This window comes from Silurus aristotelis (assembly GCF_946808225.1).
Source record: "Silurus aristotelis genome assembly, chromosome: 7".
In the NCBI taxonomy this organism is placed as follows: Eukaryota; Metazoa; Chordata; class Actinopteri; order Siluriformes; family Siluridae; genus Silurus; species Silurus aristotelis.
This window is the reverse complement of record NC_139580.1, coordinates 22,447,369-22,474,661: the sequence shown is the minus strand read 5'-3', so window position 1 is coordinate 22,474,661 and position 27,293 is coordinate 22,447,369. Positions and strand designations below refer to the sequence as shown.

At 39.2% G+C, this 27,293-nt stretch overlaps 3 protein-coding genes across 5 annotated transcripts in view; 1 reads left to right on the top strand and 2 right to left on the bottom strand.

The window, feature by feature from the left end:
- The window catches only part of urahb (urate (5-hydroxyiso-) hydrolase b), a 464,718-nt gene that overhangs the window by 394,465 nt on the left and 42,960 nt on the right, over window positions 1-27,293 (bottom strand). The window lies entirely within an intron of this gene.
- On the bottom strand, window positions 425-19,268 carry nfat5a (nuclear factor of activated T cells 5a). Of its 3 annotated transcripts, none has more exons than XM_083545653.1 (13): window positions 18,866-19,268; window positions 11,375-11,497; window positions 9,015-9,588; window positions 7,956-8,139; window positions 7,646-7,836; window positions 7,329-7,501; window positions 7,072-7,206; window positions 6,912-6,964; window positions 6,698-6,830; window positions 6,511-6,585; window positions 6,283-6,422; window positions 3,890-6,185; window positions 425-3,605 (listed from the first exon to the last, which is right to left on the bottom strand). In XM_083545653.1, the coding sequence occupies exons 1-13, from the start codon at window positions 18,936-18,938 to the stop codon at window positions 3,385-3,387; spliced, it is 4,371 nt and encodes a 1,456-aa protein (XP_083401779.1). In that variant the 5' UTR covers window positions 18,939-19,268; the 3' UTR covers window positions 425-3,384. The 3 variants fall into 3 exon arrangements, with proteins under 3 accessions (XP_083401779.1, XP_083401780.1, XP_083401781.1); XM_083545654.1 differs by having other exon boundaries at window positions 18,945-19,268; XM_083545655.1 differs by lacking the exons at window positions 11,375-11,497; window positions 18,866-19,268 and adding an exon at window positions 10,114-10,179.
- Window positions 18,057-25,566, top strand: dbndd1 (dysbindin domain containing 1). Its single transcript, XM_083545660.1, has 5 exons — window positions 18,057-18,738; window positions 21,800-21,994; window positions 22,897-23,043; window positions 23,354-23,491; window positions 24,564-25,566. The coding sequence occupies exons 2-5, from the start codon at window positions 21,964-21,966 to the stop codon at window positions 24,731-24,733; spliced, it is 486 nt and encodes a 161-aa protein (XP_083401786.1). The 5' UTR covers window positions 18,057-18,738; window positions 21,800-21,963; the 3' UTR covers window positions 24,734-25,566.

Genomic DNA, 27,293 nt, shown 5'->3' with positions numbered 1-27,293 from the left:
AATAACGGAGATGTGCAGACCTGCAGTACCTACAGGAGAATTAAGATGATCAGTCACACAATGAAGCTTTAGGAAAGTAAGGGAAGCCAGGCTGAGAGAAGAGGTGATCATCTGTGAGCAACACTATGGTTTTATGACGAGGAAGAGCACCACAGATGCAATATTTGTTTTAGGAATATCGATATAGTATAGAGGTCAGAAGTTGTTGCATTGTGTTTGTGGATTTGGAGAAAGTGTACGAGAGGGTACCGAGAAAGGAGTTGTGGTAAACCCCTGAAGAAAAAGACATGCATACAGTATATGAAGTTTAAGAAAAAGTTGTGTTTTAATATTAATTGTAAGTAGCTTTAGATCAATAAACAGAAGCATTACTTGTGATTCCTCATTTCTTTAGAGGTTCATCGAATATACACACGAAGAACAATTTCAGATCTATCTTTATTTCATACAGATAGCAGCACATTTTACAGAAATAGAACTGCAAGAGTATACAAATTCAGGAGTGTACTGGTTGAAAGCAAAGTACAAATATGTTAACTGTTGTTACTTCACATGGACTAAAAAGTAAACGGTTATCCCCATGACTTCTAGGGTAAGTAATATTCACAGCAAACAAACCATAATAAAAATGCATATGAAGAAATTGAACACAAAAACCAACACAGACCAGAAAAAAAAAAGAAAAAAACACAAACACTAAGATCGTTGTTAAATCCATCACACACACTGAACTGACAATCAATATATGTGGTATTTTTTTCTGTTCTGTACCTTGTTCTAGCAAATCATAAGAGGCAACCAACAGTCTAAATAAAGTAGTAAAGCTGCATAGCAGTTCCATGACAGAAAACTTGAATGCATCTCGGCATTTGGATCAGATGACATGTTGAAAATACAGTTAAACAAGGATTTAGGATAAATTTGTAACTTGAATTTGTTGAAAGTGAAAAACCTCAAGGGTTTTGAAGTAAGGGGGGACGGTTTTTAAAAGGCACAAAGTGCTTCCAATAAAAATAGCACAATTCAACAGAACATAGAATGTATGCATAACATACTAAATATTTGATGTAGTTCTTACAATGACAGACTGTGCAGAATTGCTCGTTTTTTTTCTTCTTTGTTATCTTCTATATGACATGGTTAAAAAAACGAAAACAAAAAGCAAAAGCACTGATACTCATACAACTCGAACAATTCAAAAGAGTTCTGCTGCCATATCTAAAAAAAAAAAAATTATAATAACAAAAGTTTCTTTAGATTGGTCCTTATTTAGATCTAGGTTGAAATGTCTCTGCACCATGAGGTAAAAACACATTCTTCCACTCTGAAATCAGAGTTACCATCGAATTTAAACTTCACATGGAACGCAAGTTCCAAATCACCAGCCTGTATAAAAACCATGTCATAATTTTTAGGTCTAATTTCAATAGTTGAGATTTGTACGAGATAAAGAAGTTTTGATTCATAGCACAGTGATGGGGACCAAAAAATAAATCTTTTTTTTTCTTTTTTTTTTTTGTCTTTTTCTTTTTTTTTGACAATGCATAAAGTACTGCAGAGGGGACACAAAATTCAATATTTTGAAATGTACACAGTACATTTATTAATTTTAGACTTACAAAAATACTGTATGTATGGCTCACTTAAAATGCGTTAAAAATAATGACAGACGTTTTACTACTCAGAGAACACGACACACCAAACGAACAGCACACAAGAAAATCAATGTCACTACAACTACAGTGTTCTTTTTTACAGAGTTTGCGGCAAGTGTTAAATACATAATGAGATAATCAAGTTTAAAGGTGGAGAAATACGGGAAACAAATAGATCGTATGTAACGCAAATGTATTTTGGAGGAATTTTACAGTTCAGTGCAGTTATTACCTAAATTGATCTGCATGTGAACATTGTCAATGCAAAAGGTGCTTTTGGAAATGAAAACACTTTTTTTTTTGTTTTTTTTTCAGGGGGGTATTAAATAATGGAAAACTGTAAACATTTACAATTGTGGGGAAGTTGTCATCTAAGAAAATAAAAAGTCTCCTAAGAAGGGAAACTAGGCCACTAACTTTAGAGTAAGCTGGGACCTACACAAACGACAAGCTTTAGAAACAAAGCATTTTGTAATAATATCAGTCCAAACGTTGATAAAACAATGGTTATTTATGTAAACAAAGTAGCACCACTATGCCAACTCGTTTAAAAATAAAACCCTGTACAACTTCATTTACCAAATCCAACATAAATGAATGAAATGATGCTCAAATCAACCTTTCACATTATTCTTTCCAGTAGCTTGTGCCCAAACGAATAGTACATCTAATGTGTGTAATATAAAAAAAAAACATGGATTGAAACTAAATGCAACATAGAACAAACATCAATACACTTTTTGCTTCCATTGTACACAAAAACGCACACAGAGACACACAGTAAACACGGTGTCATGGGCATGCATTTTGTTAGCTTGGTGGAATATCCTGAAACGGAGACGGAGACTAAAGGTCCCAACGAAACAGATCACGGCTTAAGATTATGTAGACAATGGCAATGAATTAGTAACATTTCACTTTGCTATGTCTTGGGTTCTATTCTGTAAATTGGACAAAATCTTTTTAGGTCAGTCCACCGGGCTAGCTTATGTATCTACCACATCATTATCTAACAATGTACACAAGTGATATAACGTCCATGACAGGAATGACTACAGATGGATCACTTCTTTATAAAATATATTAGATGATATAACAATTCAAAATATCATTTATACAAATATATACAGTAAATGTTAGATATAGAACATGGATTGAGTCTAATGAGGACGCTGCATACAATCATCTTAAAAAAAAAAAAAAAATGCCATACCCATGGCTTGTTATATTGGTTAATATGAAAATGGAGAGAAAATATGACTGGTACAAAATAGAGGATCTTTTGGGAAAGACTATAAAAAAGACGCGAATATGGTTAGAAATGGTTCAAAAGCTGAAACGCATGTAACTCACTTCCAAGACTCAATAAAGTGCTAAACACACCATCTAAAAATTCACAGACAATGAATTAGTCCAATGTAGTACATCAGATTGACAACAGATAGATCAATTGTGTCAGATTCTGTTAGACAGATGAAAGATGATAATGTAATAAAAGACAATATTGTGTCAACATGACATATACCGCCAAAATATGAAACGCCAAGACGGATCACAACTATGACTTGACAATTAATTTGGTTCCATAATTACAGCCACCTGTAACAGCCTACATAACCCATTAAACATATATTAAAGGCTTTAACATTTTTGATCCTTCAAGTTGCTCTAGACACTCTTGTGTCAACTGAGCTCAAGAGCTCTTAAAAGGGGGGCATTTCAATGCATTTTACTGTTCTAAGAAGTCCCTGGGAAGAGTCTTCCCTTGTTCCTCGAATTGTTCTAGCAGTTCATCAAGCTTCTCACTGAGATTGTTGGACTGGTCTAATAAACTGTGAATCTGTGCACTGGTCTGAAGATGGTTCTGATTGTGATCTGATCTAGAATGCCCCATGGTGACAAGTTGGTCTGTTAACGGAGGACCTGGAGGGGTTAATAACTGCCCACATTCTGGTAAACAGAAGAAGAAGAAAGGAAAAAAAAGTGTTAGATTTTCAAAATATATCCTAATCATACTCCCTACTATATTGTAAGGTGCATTTTTAATCAATTAATCAGTGGTGGACAAAATACACAAACCATGTATTTGAGTTATATATTGAGTAATATATCTATCTTGTTGTGAAGTTAAAATCTCCCAAAATGGAAATACTTCGGTAAAGTACTTCAGTACAGTAACGAATTGCATTTACAGTGTTACCGTCCACCACTGCAATTAATCAAAGTGTACTTACCAGCAGGGATTTCAAAAATAAATAGGCCGGTTTGTCCTGGCTGCCCAGGCTGGTTGAGGGTTCCCCCTAAAGTTGTTTGAAAAAGCGAATCAGGTGGCTGTTGACTGGACGTGGCTGTGGAGCTCGGCAACCCTCCGATTGCCACGCCACCCTGCGCACTAAAAATGGCAGTTGCTGCAGCGGTCTGAGGTAACTCTTGAGTGCCTACACCACTTTGAAGCACTGAAATGGCTGCTTGTGGCAAGAAAATATTAACAGTGCCCTGGTCTGTAGGAGGGACAGAGGCACAGTTGCTAGCACTTGGGACAACCTGCATAGGTTGCTGATCTGGAAAAAGTCCTGGCTGGGTTGTAGGCATACCAGCAGATGAGTGATCCACAACAGAGATCTCATCCTGAAAAGACATAGGCTCTGTTGAATCTTGCTGAGCCACATTCACCACAGTGGCCTGGGGAAAAAGAATCTGTGGGCTTTGTGTTGACTGTGATTGAGAGACCGTAGGCTGACTTGTGGAGTTGTCTGATGCGATATTACCTGGGCTTGGGACTACCTGCATGGGTTGCTGGTCCTGAAAGATATTTTGTGGCAGTTGGTTGGTGCCAATCGGACCCTGGTTCTGGGTACTGAACAGGAGAGTCTGAGGAAGGTCTTGAGGATTAACGGGAGTAGCACAGAACAATAAGCTGGCCTGTGGTTGCTGCTGGCCCTGACTTTGGGATATTGTAGAAATATTCTGGAATAGGGAAGCTTGCTGGGGTGTAGGTATTTGCTGAGACTGGGAAGTGTGCTGTTCCATTGGAGTGGACAACTGGGTTTGTCCCTGAAAAAGAGACACTGATTGGTTTGCTGAAGTTGACGTTTCCATGGGCGTGAGAAAAGCTATTTGTTGCTGTTGTTGACTTTGAGAATTACCGGTTGTTATTTGGCTATGCAGAACACCCTGAGAAATGAACAGGGTAGTTGAAGGAGCCTGTTGCTCAGAAGATAATTCAGTGCTTGTCAGCATTGTCACTGTATTGGGAAATAAAGCAGGCTGGACCTGGGTAGGTTTAGAAGTGCCAAAGAGCCCTGTCTGTGGTTCCTGTGAGTCAGCGATAGGTGTGTGACTTTGAAATAGCTGCTGAGGAGGTGAAGTTTGCGAGGGTGGCTGCTGAAGAAAGCTGGATGTTTGAATAGTCAGTAGCCCCCCAGTCTGTTGAAAAAGGGTTTGCTGCTGTGGCTGAGAGGAAGAGCTCTGGAGAAAACCATCAGGTGGCTGTGACAGGGAGCCATCAATCTGAGTGGAACTTTGATGCTCAGACATTTGATCATGTGGTACGACAGAGAAACTTGGTGTGCACTGCATGGGAATCTGTGGCTGTAACATTTCTGATTGCAACTGTTTCTGCAAGGTTTCTATGACCTCTTGATGTTGTTGCTCTTGTTGAAGTTTCTCTAAATTCTGTTGATGCTGCTGTTGTTGTTGCAGATTATCAATGACTTTCTGATGCTGAATATTCACCAAAGAACTTTGTTGCTGAATGTCCCCAAGGACCTTCTGGTGCTGCAGGTTTTCCAAAACTATCTGATGAGACTGCTGTTGTTGCAGATTTCCAAGAGTTTGTTGCTGAAAGTTCTCAAAGACCTTTTGTTGCTGTTGTAAATTCTTCAAGACGGTTTGTTGATGTTGCAGATCAACCAAAGCTTTCTGATGCTGCTGCTGCAGATTCTGCAATATATTATGTTCTTGTTGCTGCTGCTGTTGATTGGTCAAACTGTTCTCATTGCCACCCAGCCTTAAACTGTTCATGTTTTCCTGAACATGTTGCTGGAGGTTTTCAGCAGAAGGGTTTGAATCATAAAGCACAGAATTAAGCTGCTGTTGTTCTTGCAGCTCCCGAACAGCTCTTTCTAGCTGTGCTACCTCATCTTGGGGCAAAATGTTCTGGACCTGAGGCTGCTGGGTAGGGGGAGGCCTAGACTCCATCCCCACTACAACCATTCCAGTGCCATCTGGACTGTTGTCTTCTGGAGACAAAGTCTCAGGGGTTTCCCTCAAAAACTGCTGAGGGACCTGTGGGGGGACCGGCTGAAGAACGGTTGTGTCTTCTGACAAAGAAACTTGAAAGGATGGTGTAGAAGGCATATCCTGTTTCTGAATTGTTGCAAGGGGCTCTGGAGGTGCAAACATTGTGGGCACTGATCGTTGAGGATCATCAGATGGCAGAGGGACAGGGCTAGGAAAGGATTTGCTGCTAGCAGGAAGGATGGCTGAAATTTCCAAAATCTGTTGGTCTGCATTGAGGACCTCTGCAGGCTGGATTAATTACAAAAATAAAAGTTTAGATATTTGACAAGTTCATTTAAAAATTATGAAAGCCCAATTATGATTCTAAAAGAAATTTACAATTAACCTTAAATATGTTAGAGGTTGTAGAGCTGGTAGAGATTTCCATTGGGGTTACTTCTTCTCTTTTGACTATGGATATCATTGGGGCCATCAAGGTACTGTTAAGATTACTGGTGCCAGTTTGCATTGCTGCACACAAATGATCTGAAATAAATGTGAACACCATAAACAAAACAATACACGTTTAATTAAGCCAAAGATTGCGCACAATTATTACTTTTAGGAATCTCACCATTTATCTGCTCTTCAAATGTGCAAGGTTTGGCTGTTACTGACAATTCTGACTTCACGGGAACATCAACTTTTTCTGTATGAAAAGACAAAACAAAGGGTTACTGACATGATCCTAATTAAATATCTACAATGATAAATGTAAATCTGTGTACATTTTACATTCGCTCAATTAACTCTTGACAAACCTGGCTGAGGAGTATAAGTGAAAGGCTGTAGTTCATGAGTTCTTCCTGCATTGGTTAACACAGAAATCCCAACTGATGCAGGTGAAGTTACCGTGAGATCATGATAAGGAGGCACCTTCACCACTAGGTGATTCTGGTTAAAATAAGAAAAGTAGAAATATTGAAATAAACATGCTCCATTGCATAATGTATTCCTTGAGACAGTTGTACTTACTTGATGAAAAAGTTCCATGTCAATCTCTGCCTCTGCCTGCCATGAGCTCTCATCTGAGACAAAAGCAAAAATTGTGTGTGTTTTAATATTACTAATAATAAGACCAGTAGATAATTGGGCCAGGAACAAAACCATTTCAAAAACTAGATACACCAGATACCTGTGGTAATTTCCTGAAAAATAACTTTGGTTCCCTTAAGGAAGTTCTTGCCAATAATGAAGACCTCCTCTCCTCCAGTCACTGGGCAGGTATGAAGACTCTTTTTGAGAATTTCAGGCACTCCAGCGGGTTGCGCTGTAAAATAAGTTCCCCAAAATCAATCATGTAATAACCTCGACATGAGAATTCATTAGACGGATTTAGATTACATAGAGGTACATTATTGTGTAGTTTTCTCACAAACTTAAAATACTTACTACAGAGGATTGGTAAAGACAGGGTCTGCAGAGTGAGCACAGAGCCGTCTGGCCTGGGAATGTTAACTCTAAATGCTAAACGAGCCCGGGTACTTTTCTTTTTAGAGCCAGCTACTCCGATTCGAGCTTCAACATCTGCATTCCTTAATTTCAATATCCCTACACAGTCCACTCTGTACAGGGTAAAAATGTAACTTGGTTTAGTTCTAGTACTGCAGAACACACATATACAATATTTATATTACTTACACACACTTACACACACACACACACACACACACACACACACACACCCCGAAATCAAGAAAAAGTCTTACGCTAAAGTCATAGAGTTGCTTGGCTCAAGGTTCACTTCAATAACCGTGGTCCCTTCAATATCCACTTCTTTACAGGCCGTCGTGTTACGCCCAGTCACTCTGCATGCTTGATAGAAGCCATGAGGTTTTACACGTCCAGCATCATTAGCCACAAACACTTGGAGGACAACTGGTTCATTCACACCTTCTAACTAGAAGATAAGATAACATGATGGTAGGCATTCATGGAAAGCTTAAGTGTAGACAAAAGATGCTGGTGTTCCACCACAGAAAGCTGCTAAATGAAAAAGAAATCCAAGTTAGTTCTTACTTTGACCGTGGGGAAGCCTTGCTGTGTGCGGTCTTTGACAGATCCTCTGCTACCCTCTGTAAGGTATCGTGCTCGGTGTTGTGTCTCGGGCTGTACTAAAATCTTTAGCTCTTTCCCTTCACTCTTTTGTGGATACTGTGTTGAAAGAATTCCACCTTTCTGACTGCCAGCCACCTCCAGGGTGCTACAGAAAAACAGCATAATGTAGCACAACCAAGTCTGGAAACTATACTACCTACACTAGACAGTATGGATCTATACAAACAACTAGACAGATGAAACATATGCTTAGCAGGAAATGTTACCAAAATGATTGCAACAGTAAATACATATTTATTTAATCATTTTATTTATTTTAAAACTATGTTAAAATCATATGTTAAAATTGGCAGATGTACACGAGTGATCTTACACGGCTGTAAAAAACATTCTTAAATTGTCTACTGAGTAACTAGTGTCACAAGCCAGACTTTCATCTTTCACTTGAGACAGTGGTAGTGTTCATTTCTAAATGTGGCCAAAAGCCATCTACTTTCACATGCAGAGGCCAGCTGAGTCTGCATATGTGAGATTAACTCGATTTTTACCTTGAACCCTTATTTTGCCATGGTCACAGTGTTTTTGTAAACTGTTTTTGTGCGCACTGGAAAGTGATTCTGAAGCTTGTGGCCAGAAAAGAATACAAAAAGATGAATTAGGTACAAAGAGCATCTGAAACTCTGAAGCATCTAACTAGTTTTCTAGGAATAAAACTAGTTAGATGCTTCAGATTTTCAGATGCTGATTGATTTGGTGCCAACGGTACTACTCTTACCAGTCAGAAACACTGGTAATAGTAGTACCGTTGGCACCAAAACGCTTAACTTACTGCTTTTACAATATGGTTTAGAACCAACTCAATCAGCAGGTGCAACCTGGCCTCATACATACCCAGAGTCAAAGCTAAGCTTTTCTTGTGATTTTGAAGAATGTATCTGCCGTGAAACATTTATAAAAGAAACTGTATGTCAAAGTCATATATATATATAAAAAAAAAAAAAAAACATTCAACCAACTCACCTCCCTTTGAGGTTACTTTTTCCTTCAGAACCAAGTTGTGAAAGTACAAAGTGCGGCGCTTTAGCGCTGTCAGCATCAAACACATCCATAGTTGATTCGTCCCTGGCCACAGGCTTCGGGCCTGGTCTCTGGCGTGGTGTTCGCTTACGGGATTTCCGAGGAACCTCACTGTTGTCATTATAGGAACTGTTGCTCAGCATGCTAAAGTTCGAAACCGAGTCATCCATCCATATGCTGCCGCTCTGCTCAGAGTCTGGGTTGGGCGTTACTTCATCCTGGCAGGACATGCGGCTGTCATCAAGCAGGTCTTCAGGAGGTGGTGAGATGTTAAGTACAGTGCGTCGCTTTGAGGGTGTCATCTGGCTCTGATGTGCTGCTGCTCCGGCACCATCGTTCCCAGCGGTCGCACTGATACCAGAAGCCGAACCAGGCTCCGCTCCCAGCACCTCGACAGGGAGACAGTGGAGCCTGGAAGACTGCTCTGGAGGTGAAGTAGCACAGTGCATGCTGGGACAGGAAGAAGCACTGCTGTGCCCTCCAGGGGAGGATGAAACAACACAGGCGGTGGCTGCATCTGTAGTGTGCACAATGCGGAGAATTAATAATGTTCGTTACTACAAAACTGGCTAGCAGTCCCGATCAAGCAGTGTAATTTGTGCACGATTTTGCCCTAACCCTTTAGGTCAATTTGACCAAATCAAAAACATTGCAATAATATTAGGCCAATCAGTTATCAAATCCATGATTTAGTTTTCCCTTACTATCCATCAATTAATGTGTGTGTGTGTGTGTGTGTGTGTGTGTGTGTGTGTGTCTGTGTGTTGCAATGTCTAATGTTATCATTACTGCATGAAATTCTATCATTACAGTCTATGGCCTAAATGTTAAAGATATGAAATCCTGTGCCATGTAAACATGCGTAAGGCATACAGAGCATGTGTTACTGTTATTGAATAACTAACCACTGAACTTATCTAAACAATCTATCAAAAAAAATGAGCTCCAATCATAGTTTTCAGGTGTCAGCTAATGCATGCCAATTGGAGGATTTGGTTGGGACTGAGCATAGCCATGGAGACAGAATAAACAAGCTTCTGACCTACGAAGCAGAGAACTGCAGACCATTTTATAAGCAGACTCTCCCTGTTTCAGAGGGAACTCCCTGGAATAAAAACGACAAATGACAGCAAAAGAGCAGTAAGTGCTGGTCAAAGGTCAGCCAATGTCAATATCAGCAAAATTTGGACAACGAGTCATTTTTTTTTTTTTGCATAAATCAATGCTGGTGTTAACCAGAGCACATGGCACCAAAAACAAATTTTGGTAAAAAAGAAAAAAGGAAAAGAAAAAAAAAAAAGGAAAAAAAAGGAAAAATTTTTTTTTCACAAAACCAGCATTAAATCTTCACTGTCCCAGTAATACTCGAAATGTTAACTGATTAATCAATGTCTATTTGGTAGACCTAAAATTTATATCCCCAAAACAGATCCTTATATGCACAGCCCCATTTTGTGCTAAGATTCCTGTCAAAGCAAAAAAAAGCTGAGCAGGAACTTTGTAAAATATAACCCTCCATCACTGCACTGACTAATTCTTACACTAAAGAGCATACAGTACTTCATAGAAGGGAGAAGAGCAAAAGTAAAAGCCCTTCATCTGGTTTCTCAAACTAAATGTTAAATAATGAATCTTAAGGCAAAACTCTACACACGTGTAAATAGGCAATAGCTCAAATAGTCAAATGTTCCAAGTGTTAGTAGAGTCTTCTGGGGTCACCCTAATCATAACTTGCTTTTAGTGAACACGTGCCATAAATGGTCTGGGCAAGAACCAGGAAACAACTCTTGCTCACTGAGAGCAACAACAGGAAATTCTTTAAACATTTTAGTGGTTTTATTGGAGTGAGTCAACTGAATCTGGTTACAGAACTGAACAGTACACAGTACCACCACAACACAAGTACCTGTGAAAAGAAACAGACTGGGGGAGGGGAAAATAAATAAATAAATAAATAAATAAATAAATAAATAAATAAATAAATAAATAAATAAAAAGGGTATGCAGATGTATTAAAAAAATGAAAATAAAAATTAAAAAGCTGTTTGGAAATGTTAACAATTGTAAAATGTTATAAACTAGGGAGCAATGGATTGGCTAAAAGAAATAAAAAACTCAAGCAGAATACATGGAAGTGGAAATGTGGCCGCTTGCATGCATCTCAAAAGACTCATAGAAGGCAGCGGTGAAATAAAGACGTGATCGAAATTGATTAGGAAGGAGAAAACTGGATGAGTCGCTTTTTCCGGGGCAACAAAAGAAATAAGATGGCAGTAGAAAAAGAAGTAGGGAAATTATTCTACCTGAGGCCACGGCAGCAGAGGGAAGAGGGCCTGCCTCTCCACCACTCTTCTGACTCATGGTGTGGCTGTCCTGTGAGGCTAGAGGAAGCTGAAGTTCTTTAGGCAGGAGGTCATACACTGATTCTGAAACATGCAAAATATGGATGTGAGCAAGTAAAAGAGAGTATGTCGAGAACCGCATGTGCACGTTTGCCGAGTAGGGTGTCCAATTTTTCCGTAGTTCCCACTCATACAGATCTTGGCAACTAATAAATCCATTGCTCCATATCTGAAGCCTAAGCTAGAGATTTATCAGTGAATTTCATTCTTTCTATTATTCATCTCAGTCCCTCTAAAATGTCTATTAAGTCTATTAACTTACTTACATACTGTAAGATCTGTTCATAACCAAAAAACCAGAACAGCAGTTAGCGAGCCACAAACTGTTCTCAGACTCCCTCTCTTTGTTCGGTGAATGATCAAAACAAAGCAAAGTGTCTTTCCATAATTGCTCATACCACGAGAAAGCTCGGTACATGCTGCCACATGATCGCTCTCCTCGTTGTTGGTGACTAATAAAAGTATTTTTCTTTATGAACCCCTCATCTAATTGGATAAATTATTCAGTCGAACTTTGCCGAAATTCTGCTGCAGCGGGCAGTGATTTAGAAGAACATTATTCTATATGCAGGGTGGAATGTTCTGGATATTTAACAAGTATTTAACCAACAAGCACCAAGTTCGTGTTGACTCATTGACTAGTAACAGGTTAAATCTAAAAACAGTTGTCATTCATCCCATACAACTTTACCTAACAACCAGCCAGCTAGCTGATTTTACTTCCAGCCATTTCATTATCCTGCTTCTTATCCTTCATTCTCCTAGATTAACGTCAATAAAGAGTGTACAGTGACCACTTAAGAGTTTCCTTAAAAACACAAAAAAAGATGTCAGTTTTCAGTGTAATAGTACCAGCACAAATGAAAAAAGACAGAGGTGAGAGAGTGAGACCAAGATGGAAAGGCAATAAAGAGACAGAGACAGAGAGAGAGACAGAGAGAGACAGAGAGAGACAGAGAGAGACAGAGAGAGACAGAGAGAGAGAATAAAAAGTCCTCTGCACCAGGTAAGAGCAAGCTTCAAAGTATCCCTGTAAGTGTCAATTCAAATATTTCACATTAAATCTACTCCAGCTCTTCAAAACAGTTCATTTCCTGATTGAAGAAAAGGTTTCACACTCTGTCTGTCACACACACACACACACACACACACACACACACACACACACACACACACACACACACACACACACAGTTGCACGTATACAATTTCTTTATTGTTTGTGCATCCTACATTCTTATTAAAGGCTGAATTCCCCCTAAGGGCAAAACACTACAATTACCGTTGCCTACTTTGGGGAAAAAAAATAAAAAATATTCAAACCTGCTTGGGTAGAAGAGAGCATTGGAGAAACTACAAAAAAAAGTAACCTATAAAAAGTGCTTGTATAATATTATTAGAATAAAAATAATAATTATTGAAGCTAATGTATAAACCTCCACCCAATAAGAGACTCAGATTTAGAACTGACAGAGTTCTTTTGTTCAGACACAAGACGGCATCCAGGGCAGAACTGCTTAAACATTTATCTAAAGATAGTTTTCAGAAACAGAGAATACTATTTGTAACCAGACTGGTACTGACATTTGGTTCACAAATGTACTAGCACAGCTAAGAAACTGAGTGGTTTAAAAGCTAAACCTCTACATATTAGAGGCGACAGAAAACGTGTAGTACACCACAAGAAGTCTGATTGTTTACATACATTATATATGACAATACAAATGAAAATAGCAGTCAAATCGCACTTGAAAATGACACTTTCAAGTCTTAAAAACTCTCAAGACAATGTCACTAAACTCAAATAAATGACTAAACAGAGAACAGAGGTGTTCAGTGACTTCAGACTGGATCCATGTGACGTTCAAACATACAGGATTGCTGGTATTGGTGAAATTGCAAGGCAGACTGTAGTAGGTACTGGGGATGTGATGGCATGTTGACAGGAGGGTGTTTCCAATGTGCAAATCACACATATCCATATTTATTTAAAGGAGAATAATGATCAATATATTATTCAATGATTTCAACAGTTTAAACAGCACCTTCATGGGAACGTCTGAAACAGAATTGAGCTTAAATTAAAGAGAAATGTATAATTTTGAGAAAATCTCTAATTAAATACCCTCTCGCAAAATTCATGAAGATTTCGGACATTGGCCTTTAAAGATAACCGCTTAATCGCTACTCAAGGATAACATAATAGATATGCTGTTTCTCCATCATTGAACATTTAAGGGTTTTGGCATGGAAGAGTTGGTGTTTGATCTATAATGATCTCAGATGTTGAGCTATTTTATGAGTTGCTCATGAGCTCCTGGTTCCACAACTTCAACTGACTGTATAAGACTGGCAGAAGGTTTCTTCCTCATACCATCTAAGGGAGTTTTTCCCTTACCACAGTCATCAGGGAAAAACACTCATAATTCAATTACATTAAAATTTTGTTTTGTTCTATAATTCTTACATGCTGTAAAGCTGCTTGGAGACAATTTCCATTGTGAAAAGCTCTGTAGTAATACACTTTTACTTGGATATTTACACATCCGTTATCGGTAACTGCCTTTTTCTGATCGGTGTCCAGAGTCTATTTGGGGAACACTGGGAATTTGTAGAACACACACCAGAAGCAGTTTCTGGCATTAAATGAGACGACATGTGTGATCACATCACATCATAACAGCTGAGACGCACAGCCGTTCAGATCTGGCATTATGAACGCGTCTTACAGTGACCACTTGTGATCAGATTTTATACATAATTTTCTCTGGAGAAATGCTGAGGCAGATTTATTAAAACAAGTCTTCTGTTGCATTTATTTTGAATCGTGTTTTGCACCCGTACGTACTGTTTCATACGTTTTAATCAGGTTTCTTGGTAACACAACATATAAATGAGTGAGAGGTGAGACAAATAAAAGATGTGAAGAGCAGCTGCTATTAGAGCATTTGCATTATCCATTAGCCTAGTGGGAGTGACCCCTGATTGGTGGGATTTACAGAAAGTCTCACAATGATTCCATATTTAATGACTGTTTCTACACAGAATAATCTAAATGTATTTTTGCTCATTAAACAAATAGGGTGTCCACTGTGAGGATGCTGTCCACTTGTGAGCTGGATAACGATTCAGGATGGTAACAAGGCCTAAAAGTAGCCGGCCTGCCTACCTGCATGTATTTAACATATTAGTGGAAACTGGAGAACCCAGAGGAAACTAATGCGAACACAAGGAGAAAATGCGAAACTTCATACCCAAGCTCAAGATCAAAAGCAGGTCCCTGGAGTTGTGAAGTAGCAGTAATGAGTCCCAGTGTGTCACCGTGCACACTCACAGTATTAATGCTAATAAAACACATATCATGCTCATGCCTAACCTTCATACATAGAAATGTTTGACTGTCTGTCTTCTCTTAGGAATCTACAAAAAAAAAAAAAATATTAATGCTGTTTAAAAAAAAAAAAAAAAAAAAAGCAAAACACCAAATCAGTATTTGTCAGAATTAATTTAACAAAAAAAGATTAAATAATGACATTTATGGACAATTTCTGTTAAAACATACAGTGGGGCAAAAAAGTATTGTCAGCCACCAATTGTGCAAGTTCTCCCACTTAAAAAGATGAAAGAGGCCTGTAATTTTCATCATAGGTACACTTCAACTATAAAAGACAAAATGAGAGAAAAAAAAATCCAGAAAATCACATTGTCTTATTTTTGAAGAATTTATTTGCAAATTATGGTGGAAAATAAGTATTTGGTCAATAACAAAAGTTCATCTCAATACTTTGTTATATACCCTTTCTTGGCAATGACAGAGATCAAACGTTTTCTGTAAGTCTCCACAAGGTTTTTACACGCTGTTGCTGCTAGTTTGGCCATTCCTCCATGCAGATCTCCTCTAGAGCGGTGATGTTTTGGGGCTGTCGCTGGGCAACGTGGATTTTCAACTCCCTCCAAAGATTTTCTATGGGGATGAGATCTGGAGACTGGCTAGGCCACTCCAGGACCTTGAAATGCTTCTTATGAAGCCACTCCTTCGTTGCCCAGGCGGCATGTTTGGGATCATTGTCATGCTGAAAGACCCAGCCACGTTTCATCTTCAATGCCCTTGCTGATGGAAGGAGGTTTTCACTCAGAATCTCACGATACATGGCCCCATTCATTCTTTCCTTTACACGGATCAGTCGTCCTGGTCCCTTTGCAGAAAAACAGCCCCAAAGCATGATGTTTCCAGCCCCATGCTTCACAGTAGGTATGGTGTTCTTTGGATGCAAACTCAGCATTCTTTTTCCTCCAAAAAAGACAAGTTAAGTTTTTACCAAAAAGTTATATTTTGGTTTCATCTGACCATATGACATTCTCCAATCCTCTTCTGCATCATCCAAATGCTCTCTAGCAAACAGGCCTGTATGGCTTTATGGCAGGATTTGAGTCCCTGGCGGCATAGTGTTTTACTGATAGTAGACTTTTTTACTTTGGTCCCAGCTCTCTGCAGGTCATTCACTAGGTCCCCCCCTAGTGCAGCCTAGTGCAGGTCTACAATTTTGTTTCTGGTGTCCTTTGACAGCTCTTCGGTCTTGGCCATAGTGGAGCTTGGAGTCTGACTGTTTGAGGTTGTGGAAAGGTGTCTTTTAAACTGACAACGAGTTCAAACGGGTGCTATTAATACAGGTAACAAATGGAGGACAGAGGAACCTCTTAAGGAAGAAGTTACAGGTCTGTGAGAGCCAGAAATCTTGCTTTTCGTAGGTGACCAAATACTTATTTTCCACCATAATTTGCAAAAAAATTCTTAAAAAATAACACAGTGATTTTCTGGATTTTTTTTCTCTCATTTTGTATGATGAAAATTACAGGCTTCTCTCATCTTTTTAAGTGGGAGAACTTGCACAATTGTGGCTGACTAAATACTTTTTTGCCCCACTGTATCTTTTAACAACAAAAAGCTGTAAAAAAAAAAATTCAGGATTAAAACTTTTGCAAAGGATTTATACAAGTAGAGCTCTGGACACTATACCCATTGATTTCCGCACATCCTTTATCTGGTCATCCAGGATCCAACCAAACAGGGATGGAAGAGAAATAGACCATGTTACTTGGCGGACTGGCATTTCTTTTGGGTACGAATAAGTGTGTGCATAGTGTCTGAAAATGGAGCCAATAGTGAACCTGGCCATGTTAAAGCTGCTCCTGAATACAAATGATTAAAGGAATGGATGAATGAGTAAAATGCTCCATCATCTAGTTGTATTTCCTCAATGTGGAAATGTTGAGCATGTTTATTTCCATTACTGAGCACATATCCTGTAGCTCAATAGAATAGCAAATTCTGAAATTAGAGGTGTTTCATTACTGCAAATCAAAGCATCCAAAACACATTATTCATACACCACTTACGTGATTTTACCAAAATTGTCAATTGGCAGCTAATCGAACACGCAACCCTTAACATAGATATTCCCTTAAAGCCACTCAACAGCAGTCTCAGTCTTATCCCACAGAGCCAATATCAAGTACAGTCTTCTTTAGTCCTCGTGATATGAGTTGAAGAGCTGTGATATCATTTTGCATGTTGATTCTTCTTAAAACAGGAAGTCAGAGTGACAGAATGCTCAAGTGCTTGACTGATTTAAATAGGAGTCCATAGCGTATGAGAAATGCCACACCCCTTTCAAATCTAAACAAACCCGATGGATCACTACGCGGTATCTGACGCGTCTCTGAACGTTATAGAAAAGTACATTGCTGCCTCTGACTGAGGGAGAAAAGGGAAGTTTATGAATCACATTTCCATCGCAAAGAAGCCACGGCTGTCAATATAGTAGTGCCTTTAACATACTCTAAAATGTTCTAAATGAATCGTAATTTTATTGGCAAACGCAGACTTACTGAGCGATACAAACAGTATACCAGTAAAGTTATACTAAATATCATCACTCTTGGCACACACATGTCCAATTAAATTAGTGTAACTGTTATACTGTAAATCTTATTTGGAAAAAGACAGAAAGGCAAAAAAATTAAAATTAAAAAATGCACAGGCAAACCAATTTGGCTGGTAACTAGGTGATACCACACCCCTGTGAAACAAAGCCCAAGTCCGGGTGGGTGGGACATGGAGAGACATTTGTCTAGTGAACATTTCAATATACGAACACAAGACTAATACAGGAACAAATGGTTAGCACTTTCCCCAGGTGTGACAGGTAGAATTAACCGCTCGTTTTCTGCAATTATTCTATTGTACTGTCCGAAATGGGATTGACGCGCACACACACACACTAACTGTAAAACTGCTGTTACGCACAAATTACTGCTGAAACTATTCAGCATTTACGAGTACAGTATTTATTATTATACAGACAAATCCATTTGCACTGACAAATCTTCTGAACTCTACTGGTCAATTCTGCAGTGTCACTCCATCTGCTGTCTCACTGTTATGTTCTTTTTGCACTCAATGTCACTTTAGGTCATGCCCCAGTCCTTTTTTGTGAAGTTCTTGTGTGTGTGTGTGTGTGTGTGTGTGTGTGTGTGTGTGTGTGTGTTTGGGGAGGGGGGTCTAAAGTAGTCTAATGTTCACCACTGTTCCTTCATTAGACGACTTTTGTTATAATAACTTTTTTTAAATAACGTTATAATGTCAATGTTATGCCTGATCAGTGTATTTAAAGAAAGTCAACTCACCATAATGCAGAATCAGAATGATCTTAATTTATGGAGGTTTCAGAAAAAAGTGCAGGAAATTGGAACATGAAATGGAAATGAAATACAATTAGCTTTCTGTGTAGCCTGCAACAAAATGATCCACTGCCCGGTGGTAGGGGATTCCTGCTTTACTGTATATGATAAGACAATAAAAGACTTCTTGAAATAGACTTGAGTCTGAAATACCACTAAAACTGGTTTCCTCCTTACACCCCACACTGGCTGGCTTCAGTGCAGTGCCACAATGCTTAGGGGCTTCATCACTGCCATGCAACCTGGAGAGTTGCTCATATTCACAAATATCTACTTCTTGAATCCCATCCAAAACGCAGCGCGCGCGCTCTCGCTCTCTCTCAGTTCATCTCTGCTCAAGGTGAAATTCTAAACTGAAGTCCTTGGCCTTAATGAAGGACGGCACTGAAGCTGTCAATGAAAATAATTGCACTGAAGTCTAACAAAACAAAAACACACCGCCGCCGTCAGGCAACAAGCGCGCACACACACAACACACTCACACGCGCGTGCTCGGGCACGCGCTCGCATACTGCCTGGCTACGGTAAGCTAGCTAGCTAACTAGCTGCTCCTAGAGGCTAAACAGGACCATAGTAACGCATACCTCAAACGGGTTTAGTCCATGCCGAATGAACGGAGTAATAAAATACCCATGTTGGCAACACGCTTACCTTTGGAATACAGAGATTTAGGGGAATTGAGGTCGATATCCGTGCTTAGAAGAGAAATGAAATCAGAGGGCATACTAACTTAGCGAGGTTAGCTGTAGCTTCGGCTCAGTGCCTAATGAGAGCAGGGCTAACGGCTTCTCGCACTCCTCCAGGCGGATAACTCAATGGGCGAATAGCTGCGGATGCAAGGCTAGGCAAGCGAGGACACAGAGTCGGGCATCAATATGGTTCCTACGTCCATTAGAAAGCGAACAGTAGACATCAGAGTGTGTTTAGTAACCAGGAACGAGCGCTTTGTAATTTCTTCTCACCCATCTGACTCGCTAGTTAGCCTTAACAGCCATTCACCGTTTTCCTGAACGACTCCGCCCCCCCTCGTGCGCATGCGCACAGGTTCGCTGTCTGGCGGCGGCATGGGTCGCGAAGAGCGCGTGTGCAGCTGCCACTGAAAGTCATTATCTTTAACCCATACACATGTCCTCTGTGTGTCTGATATGGACAAACTTGCCTTTCTCATCATGCAGTTCTGCTTCATTCTGGACATTCTGGATCATCTCCGGATAATTATATCTAGAACTGTTATTCATAAAATATATTGTATTTAGTTGTACATACAGTTCATATTGCATCTCTTTATTTATATATATATATATATACACACTAAACAAAATTACCTTCAGTAAACCAGTCAGTATCTGGTGTGGCCACCATTTTCCTCACACATTTTGCCCTGTACAGTGAAAACCAGGATTTCCTCTTTACCTCTCTAAAGAGCCAAAGTTGCCCACTCAAGTCAGTTACAACAAGGAACTGCAGTTAGGTCAAGACCCCAATGAGGATGAAGAGCATGCAGATGAGCTTCCCTGAGACGGTTTCTGACAGTTTCAGCAGAAATTATTTGGTTATGCAAACTGATTATTGCAGCAGTTGTCTGGGTGGCTGGTCTCAGACAATCTTGGAGGTGAAGATGCAGGATGTGGAGGTCCAGGGCTGGTGTGGTTACACGTGGTCTGCGGTTGTGAGGCCGGTTGGATGTACTGCCAAATTATCTGAAACACCTGTGGAAACGGCTTATGGTAGAGAAATGAACATCCAAATCACGGGCAACAGCTCTGGTGGACGTTCCTGAAGTCAGCATGCCAATTGCACGCTCCCTCAAAACTTGTGACATCTGTGGCATTGTGCTGTGTGACAAAACTGCACATTTTAGAGTGGTCTTTTATTGTGGCCAGCCTAAGGCACACCTGTACAATAATCATGCTGTCTAATCAGCATCTTGATATGTCACACCTGTGAGGTGGATGAATTACCTCAGCAAAGAAGAAGTGCTCACTAACACAGATTTAGACGGATTCACAATCAATGTACACAATCAATTAAATGAATGTTAGAAAGCATTCGCAATTTTATCGGAACAACAAGAAATTGCTTTTAGGATGTGCGCAAGTGACTAAATTATGTGGAGGTTGAATTAGTAGTTTTGAGAATTACATTTTTGATCTGAGAAACGTTCCAAACCAACTGAGAAAATCTATAATGGTCAAACATGCATTAAACATCAGAATGGGAAAAAATTTTTTTATCTCAGTGACTTCAATGGTGCCACAGTTGTTGGTACCAGATGGGCTGGTCTGAGTATTTCAGTATTTCAGGGAATTTTTACACAAAACAGTCTCTAGCGTTTGCACTAAATAGTGCAACTTGAATGGAATGGAACTGAATGTAAATGTCGTGTAAGGTCTGCAGACGGGAACACTTGATGAAGTAGATCAGTAAAAGAATGATCATGACCTTGGCTGACATAGGTGGAAAGCCAGTTGGGTTTTCTGTGGTTGTATCTTATCCACATCACGGATTGAAGCTTTTTGATGAAGTGCTTTTCTTCATTACAGTTGTAAGTAGTGATAATTTGAGTAACTATATCCTTCCTGGTAGCTTCGATTTGGTCATTTCCTCTTCTTCTGTATTCAACAAGTTGTTAAAGTTCAAAAAACTGCTTAGCAGTTTCTGGAATATTTAAAATAGTCATTCTGGCACTAAAAAGCACACCACATGAAAAAATGGACCTTATTCTTTTGCATTCCAAAGCTGCCACTTGATTGGGTGGTTAGATAGATACATGGATGTACACATGTCCCTAATAAAGTGGATAGGGAGTGTATGTGGAACAATAAAATAAAAAAATATTTTTTTTTTTCATGGAATCTATAACACCGCTATAAGACCAGGTTTACACCCAGCACTGGGGAAGCAGGTCAAAACCATTTCACTATAACTGCAGTTTGTAGGACTGTAGAAAAAAGAAATTTTGTGTCAGTAAACAAAAGCCTTCAAAAAGACAAAAAGGAAGTATTTTGTCTCACCTGATTACTTATCAGATTGGCCTTTAGTTAAACTAGGTTTATTGAGAGATAATCATATTTATATGTAGTCTCAGACATGATATAGCATTTACTGTGTTTCTATTTCAAATAACATGAATGATCATGTTATATTTACTGCAAGGGTTAATCACCTGTGCTTACCAACACCTTCAAGTCAAGTCAGGTCAAGTTTATTTCTATAGCGCTTTTCACAAAAGACATTGTCTCAAAGCAGCTTTACAGAATTAAACAGTTAAGGTGAATGGTGTGTATTTATCCCTGATGAGCAGCCATAGCGACTGTGGCAAGGAAAAACTCCCTTAGATGCTTTGAGGAAGAAACCTTGAGAGGAACCAGACTCAAAAGGGGAACCCACTCTTATATGGGTGATATCAACCTTCAATTTTAGCTCCCTTCTTCATCCCTAAATCATTAATTTTTTTCCCTTGAAAGGTCCTCTCTTACATTTTTTATTTTACTATGGTCTTTGTGACAGATTGTAACAGATAGTGATTGCATATATTTGTTTCTTTGTTCCTTTCTTTGTCACTGTGTTGTGCATGCTGCAAAGACAAGAGCTATGTGGATGTATAAAGAGAGAAAATCAGGAGAGAGAGCGAGAGAGAGCGAGAGAGGGAGAGAAGGAGCATGACGAAGGAGGCTACGCCTCACACCTCCCCTCCCATCCCTGTCTGCCGCGCCAGACAGCATTGCACCGGCTGCTGTGTAGGCTGAATGGAGGCTCAGGCAGACTCCAGTGCTGCAGGTAAGAGACACCCTTTTTTGTCCTAACACCGACTGGCATGATGCTGTGCTGACACAATAAATGGAAAAGCGTCAATGGACTGGAAAGGCTTTTACACATACAGTCTTTGTCTTTTTGTGCTTTAATCACATAAGACAGACAGGCAGAGAAAGCCAGCATTCAGTCAGCTTCAGTCCAGTAGCAGGGGCAGCTGGTGTTCATGCTTATATGGTGATTCCTTATACAGGACAATTACTGGCTTTAATAGCATTATTTAAAAAAATTCAGGGCTGCATAGAATTTGACATTGACACATTATCATGCCAGTAATATATATATATATATACACACACGCACACACACACTATAAATATAACTGTATGGTTTAGATACAGAAATAGATGCTTTGTAAAATTGATAATGGCCGACTTTGCTGTATCCCACTTTGTGTGTGGGCTGTGTGAGAGGGTAATGCATTATTATGAGAGATTTAGGGTAGGGAAAGGATGCCCTGCACACTGCAGAGAAATGAAGTAATCTTAGTAACACACTGTTTGGTAAAATTCCTGCCTTACACATGAAGTATATGTAGTTCCTTTTTCAGGCAGCCTGCAAAAAAAGAGTCCCTTGTAAAAAAAAATGGATCTGTTTCCCCTCTTAAGTGAAGTAATGGCTCTAATGAAACAGAACACCTGTCTGTTGTGGTATCTGCCCCAAAGCAATCAATAGACAGCGGTCAATTGCCTCACCTCGTTGTGAAACAGATGTAGATCATGTTTCTTCAATTCTGCCTTTTCAGAACAAGTGTAGCCATTCACTACAGGAATGTTACAGACAATGCCCTCAGCCATCAACAAATGGTAATGTTCGGCTCAGTCATTCACAAACAAATATTCATATTAATGTATATTTATTTTTCTCAGAGCCCAACAGACAGAAAGACTTTCAGAAACTTCTCAAGTCATCCAGCTCTGCTAGTCTCACTACTGAGGCGTCTCACAATGCTGCAGGAGAGCAAGTTGGGACCCCTGGGCACCACTGCAGCCAGGTCCTGACCGCAGAGAGACGCCGTAAGTAGGAGTGTCCTACACTGTGGCCACTGTGATCGCTGCAAACACAAAATTTAACAAAGATGATTCGAATACTATCGTGAACGATCCACTGGAAACGCCTTGGATTCTTTAAAAAATTGAGAATTGATTTATTTCGCTAAATATTTTTATGGAATTAAACAACCTTCTAATAAAGTAATAATATCAGTTCCATGATCGCAGTTAGTTAGACCAAGCAGAACCAGACCGGATGCTCTTTTTGACTTTTATTTAAATAGCATTATTATAAAACTAATTATTGTTGTTGTTGCATCTCATTGTCCTTCAGAACCCTTGAGCAGCGTGTCCTCTCTAGAGGTTCACTTCGATCTGCTAGACCTGACAGAGCTGACTGACATGTCTGATCAAGAGCTGGGAGAAGTGTTTGCTGATTCAGATGAGGAGAATCACAATGAATTGCCAGCAAGTGAGTAGCAATTTCGCTTCACACTTGAAATAGGATGTTTAGATAGCACTTTCATTATTCCATTTATTTTTACGTTTGTGAATTTTATGACAATCTACAGAAGTAAAATACAAATTTTAATGTTTGGAAATGATTTTGATACTAACCCGGTATCGAAAATGCATTCATTTCGTTTTTGAATATTTTGTTTCACAACACAATCAGTATATTGAGATCACAGTTACCCTACCTGTATAGCTGAGGTTACACCTACTCTTTTCATTTGTATAGTACAAAGAAAATGAGTTGACAAAAAGACAGGAGGCAGAGCTGGAGGTGGCAGAGTTGAAGATGCTTTGATTTTCATTGGGAGTGACGACGATGGACAGGATTACTAATGAGTTTATAAGAGGGACTGCGCATGTTGGACGTTTTGGAGACAAGCTGAAAGAGGTGCGAATGAGATCATGTGCAGAGGAGGGACATGGGGTATATTGGTAGAAGAATGCTAAAGATGGAGCCGCCAGGAAAAAGGAAAAGTGGAAGGCCAAGATAGAGGTTTATGGATGTGGTGAGGGAAGACATGCAGGTGGGTAATTTGAAAGAGGCAGATGTGGTGGACAGGGGGGTGTGGAGATGAATGATCTGCTGTGGTGACCCCCTAACAGGAAAAGCTCAAAGTAGAAGTAGTAGTACAGAGAAGATGTGAAGAAAGGGGTTAAAACTAGACAAAATATTATTGTGCAAGACATTTATTCCAGTTGTATGATACAAGTTTTCTTGGGCCGATTTTGTTCTGATAAGAACAGTGATTCTTGGATGACCTCTTTTCAGGCTTTAACTTATGAGCCATACAGTAATTTGAATATTTGGATCAGGCGTGCTGGAATCCAGGAAAATGAAACCATGGAACTGTAACGATTACAATGCTTCAGGTTGAGAAAAAAAAGAAAACCTCAAATCTCTGTAGATCTCTGGCCTAAATTGGACACGCCTGTGAAGATTTATTGGCCCAGAGATAAAATCCAGCACATAGATAATTAACAATAGAATAACTTGAAACATGTGATCTGTTGGTTTGTTCGTCCTTCAGATCATCAGCCACCATTGCCTCGTTTCCCTCATGGCGGTTACGTCCGATCACCCTCCTGGACCCGGGGGTGCAAAGGGGAGCAGCAACCCAGAGACAGGAAACATCACAGCGACTCGGAGAACACCGAGCCTTTGCTAAAGATCGAGCGTTCCCAATCTCAGCAGCCCTGAGCCACGACCAGCCACGTGGGCTCAGAGAGGACACGCCGTCCTTGTCTGGGGGATAAAGATTCCTTCCCAAGGAAGTGATGAAGGGATCTCTGAAAGGACACAGAGACTCCTGCTCAAGATACAGCGATCCTTCTGCCTAAATAAGGCAACTTGAGCCAATATATAACATGGAATTATGATAAAGGTTGTGGGCTCTAATGGAAATACAAAATTTCTCCTTTAACCAGCAAAAAGTGGGAAATGTATCAATGATACAGTAATCCTGTTTTCAGCATAGCTATGTGATGAACTGGAAGCATGACCTCATGAAGCTTTCTGGCATGTGTTAGTGTCTGCAAGGATCATTTTAATGGAGAAGAACTAATCTAAGAAGTTGTGGGAAATTGATGCTTTAATGAGTCAGGCAATTCATCAACAACAAGTGGGACATAAAAAACCTCACATGCTTTATCATACACATAGACTAGCTACTGAATTATATAAAAGGCGAGATGTACAGTATATATAATTAGGAAGAGAAACCAGGCTTTATGTCTACATGTAAAAGCAATTCTCTTTTTCATCCCAATATTCCCACTCGATTTTTGAGTCGTAATTTGAAAAAAATTCCAATTTGAAAGATTAAATGAACAACATGCTATTCATATGTGTGAAAATGTTTTACTTCATTGATTTCTTAAACAGTATCGCAATTACAGGTCATTACAGGGTTCAGATGTTACGCATGTTTAAAACAGGGTACAACATTCTACACAAAGAAACGATGACAGGTAAAACATTCAGTCCAACCTAAATGAATAAAATGTCAAGAAAATAAAGAACCTCAAACACGGTGCATGTTGTTACTTTATATGTGAATTTAAATTCAGTCGGAAAGCATGTAGAGTTGTTTTTAACATTTATATATCAATGAGTGGCAAATCAAAGGAAAAAACAAAAGTGGGTGTGAGACACTTTGAATGAGACTCCAGTCCAATGCATCCCACAATGCACACATGTATTCACACATGAGAACCTCAGTGTAACATGATGCAAGCACTATGCAATGTCATGCATTTTTATTTGCTTGCTGGCAGCTGTAATGAGATTTATTTCAGGTGTGCCTAATACTGCACTGCAGATCCTAAAATGACTGGGAAAGCAGAGTACCATCAACAATGAGATAATAACAATACAAATATTCAAAATGCTTCTTATATGGAAAACAAGGTAAACTGTAGATTATTGATTAGAGTATAGTGGGCAATTTCAAATAGCACCAGTATGTTTAACAAAATACTTTGAAAATTATGTATTATATTTTTAGGTTATTATGAAAAAACTACAGGGGAGCACCCCATCATTAAGTTACATTAAACTGAGCTTCAGTACTTTAATTTGACTTTATATAGAAATGGACATCATGGTTATGATGATGATTATACAGTTCATCCTGCCCTACAATTATTTGAAAATATTTACAATTATATTTAAAAAATGAAAGATGGATTCCTTAACTGCTTGGTTAAAGGATTTACTGTGTTAAGTATCAATGCCTAAAAGAATATATTTTATGTTTGATGTTTTGATCACCTTTCCATTAAATTAATGGCATATAAATTATATAATGTGCATCGGATACAGGATATTGGGTTATTGAGTGTTTTTTTTTTAGTTGTTGAAACATTTTGACATATGATTATTAGCTTTTGAACAGGATGATTATAGGTTTAATGATTTGTGTCCCTTTGTGCTGCTGTACTTCAGAATTCAGAAACTATAATCCCGGCATGGATTTTGTATTTACACTGAAATGTTGACAAGCCTGCAAGACACCACATATTCTAGTGTCCAGCTCGGAAAACTGAGGGTGTAATAAATCAATCTAGCAATGGCCTAGCTTCGCTGACAGCGAGAAATTGTGGCTTGGTTTTGGCCATAAATGGGATACTAGGCCAAACTGTAACCACATGAGTATTTACTTCAAGGCTCTTAACAGAGCTACAGGGAGAAAGTGTGTTAATAGAAATCACAGGATAAAGTAATGAGTAATAATACATGAAAGTGACATTCAAGTAGCCATAACTACACAATATGGACATATGTTTGTGGAAACCTGTCCATAAGATTTGTATGTGCTTTTTGAACATCCCCTTCCACATTAAGTACCAATTTGCTCTTATAATAACCTCGACAACTCTTTGAAGATGTTCCACTAGATGTTGGAGTGTGCTTGTGGGAATTTATGCTTATTAAACCACAAGCGTGTTGGTAAAATCAGGCACTGATGTAGGGTGAGGAGACCTGGGGTGCAGTCAACGTTCCATTTCATCTCAAATGTTCAGTAAGATTGATGTCAGAGCTCTACTGTATAGCAGGCCACTCAAGATCTTCCACTTCCACCCATGTAAACAATCTCTTCATGGAAATCGTTTTGTGCTTAAGGGCATTATGCTGGAACAGGTTTGAGTTTCTTAATTCAAGTGAAGAGAAAATGTAATGCTACCACATTTCAACACATACTATACAATAGTTTTGGGGAAAAAACACTGAAAAGGTCAGGTGTCCCAATACTTTTGTC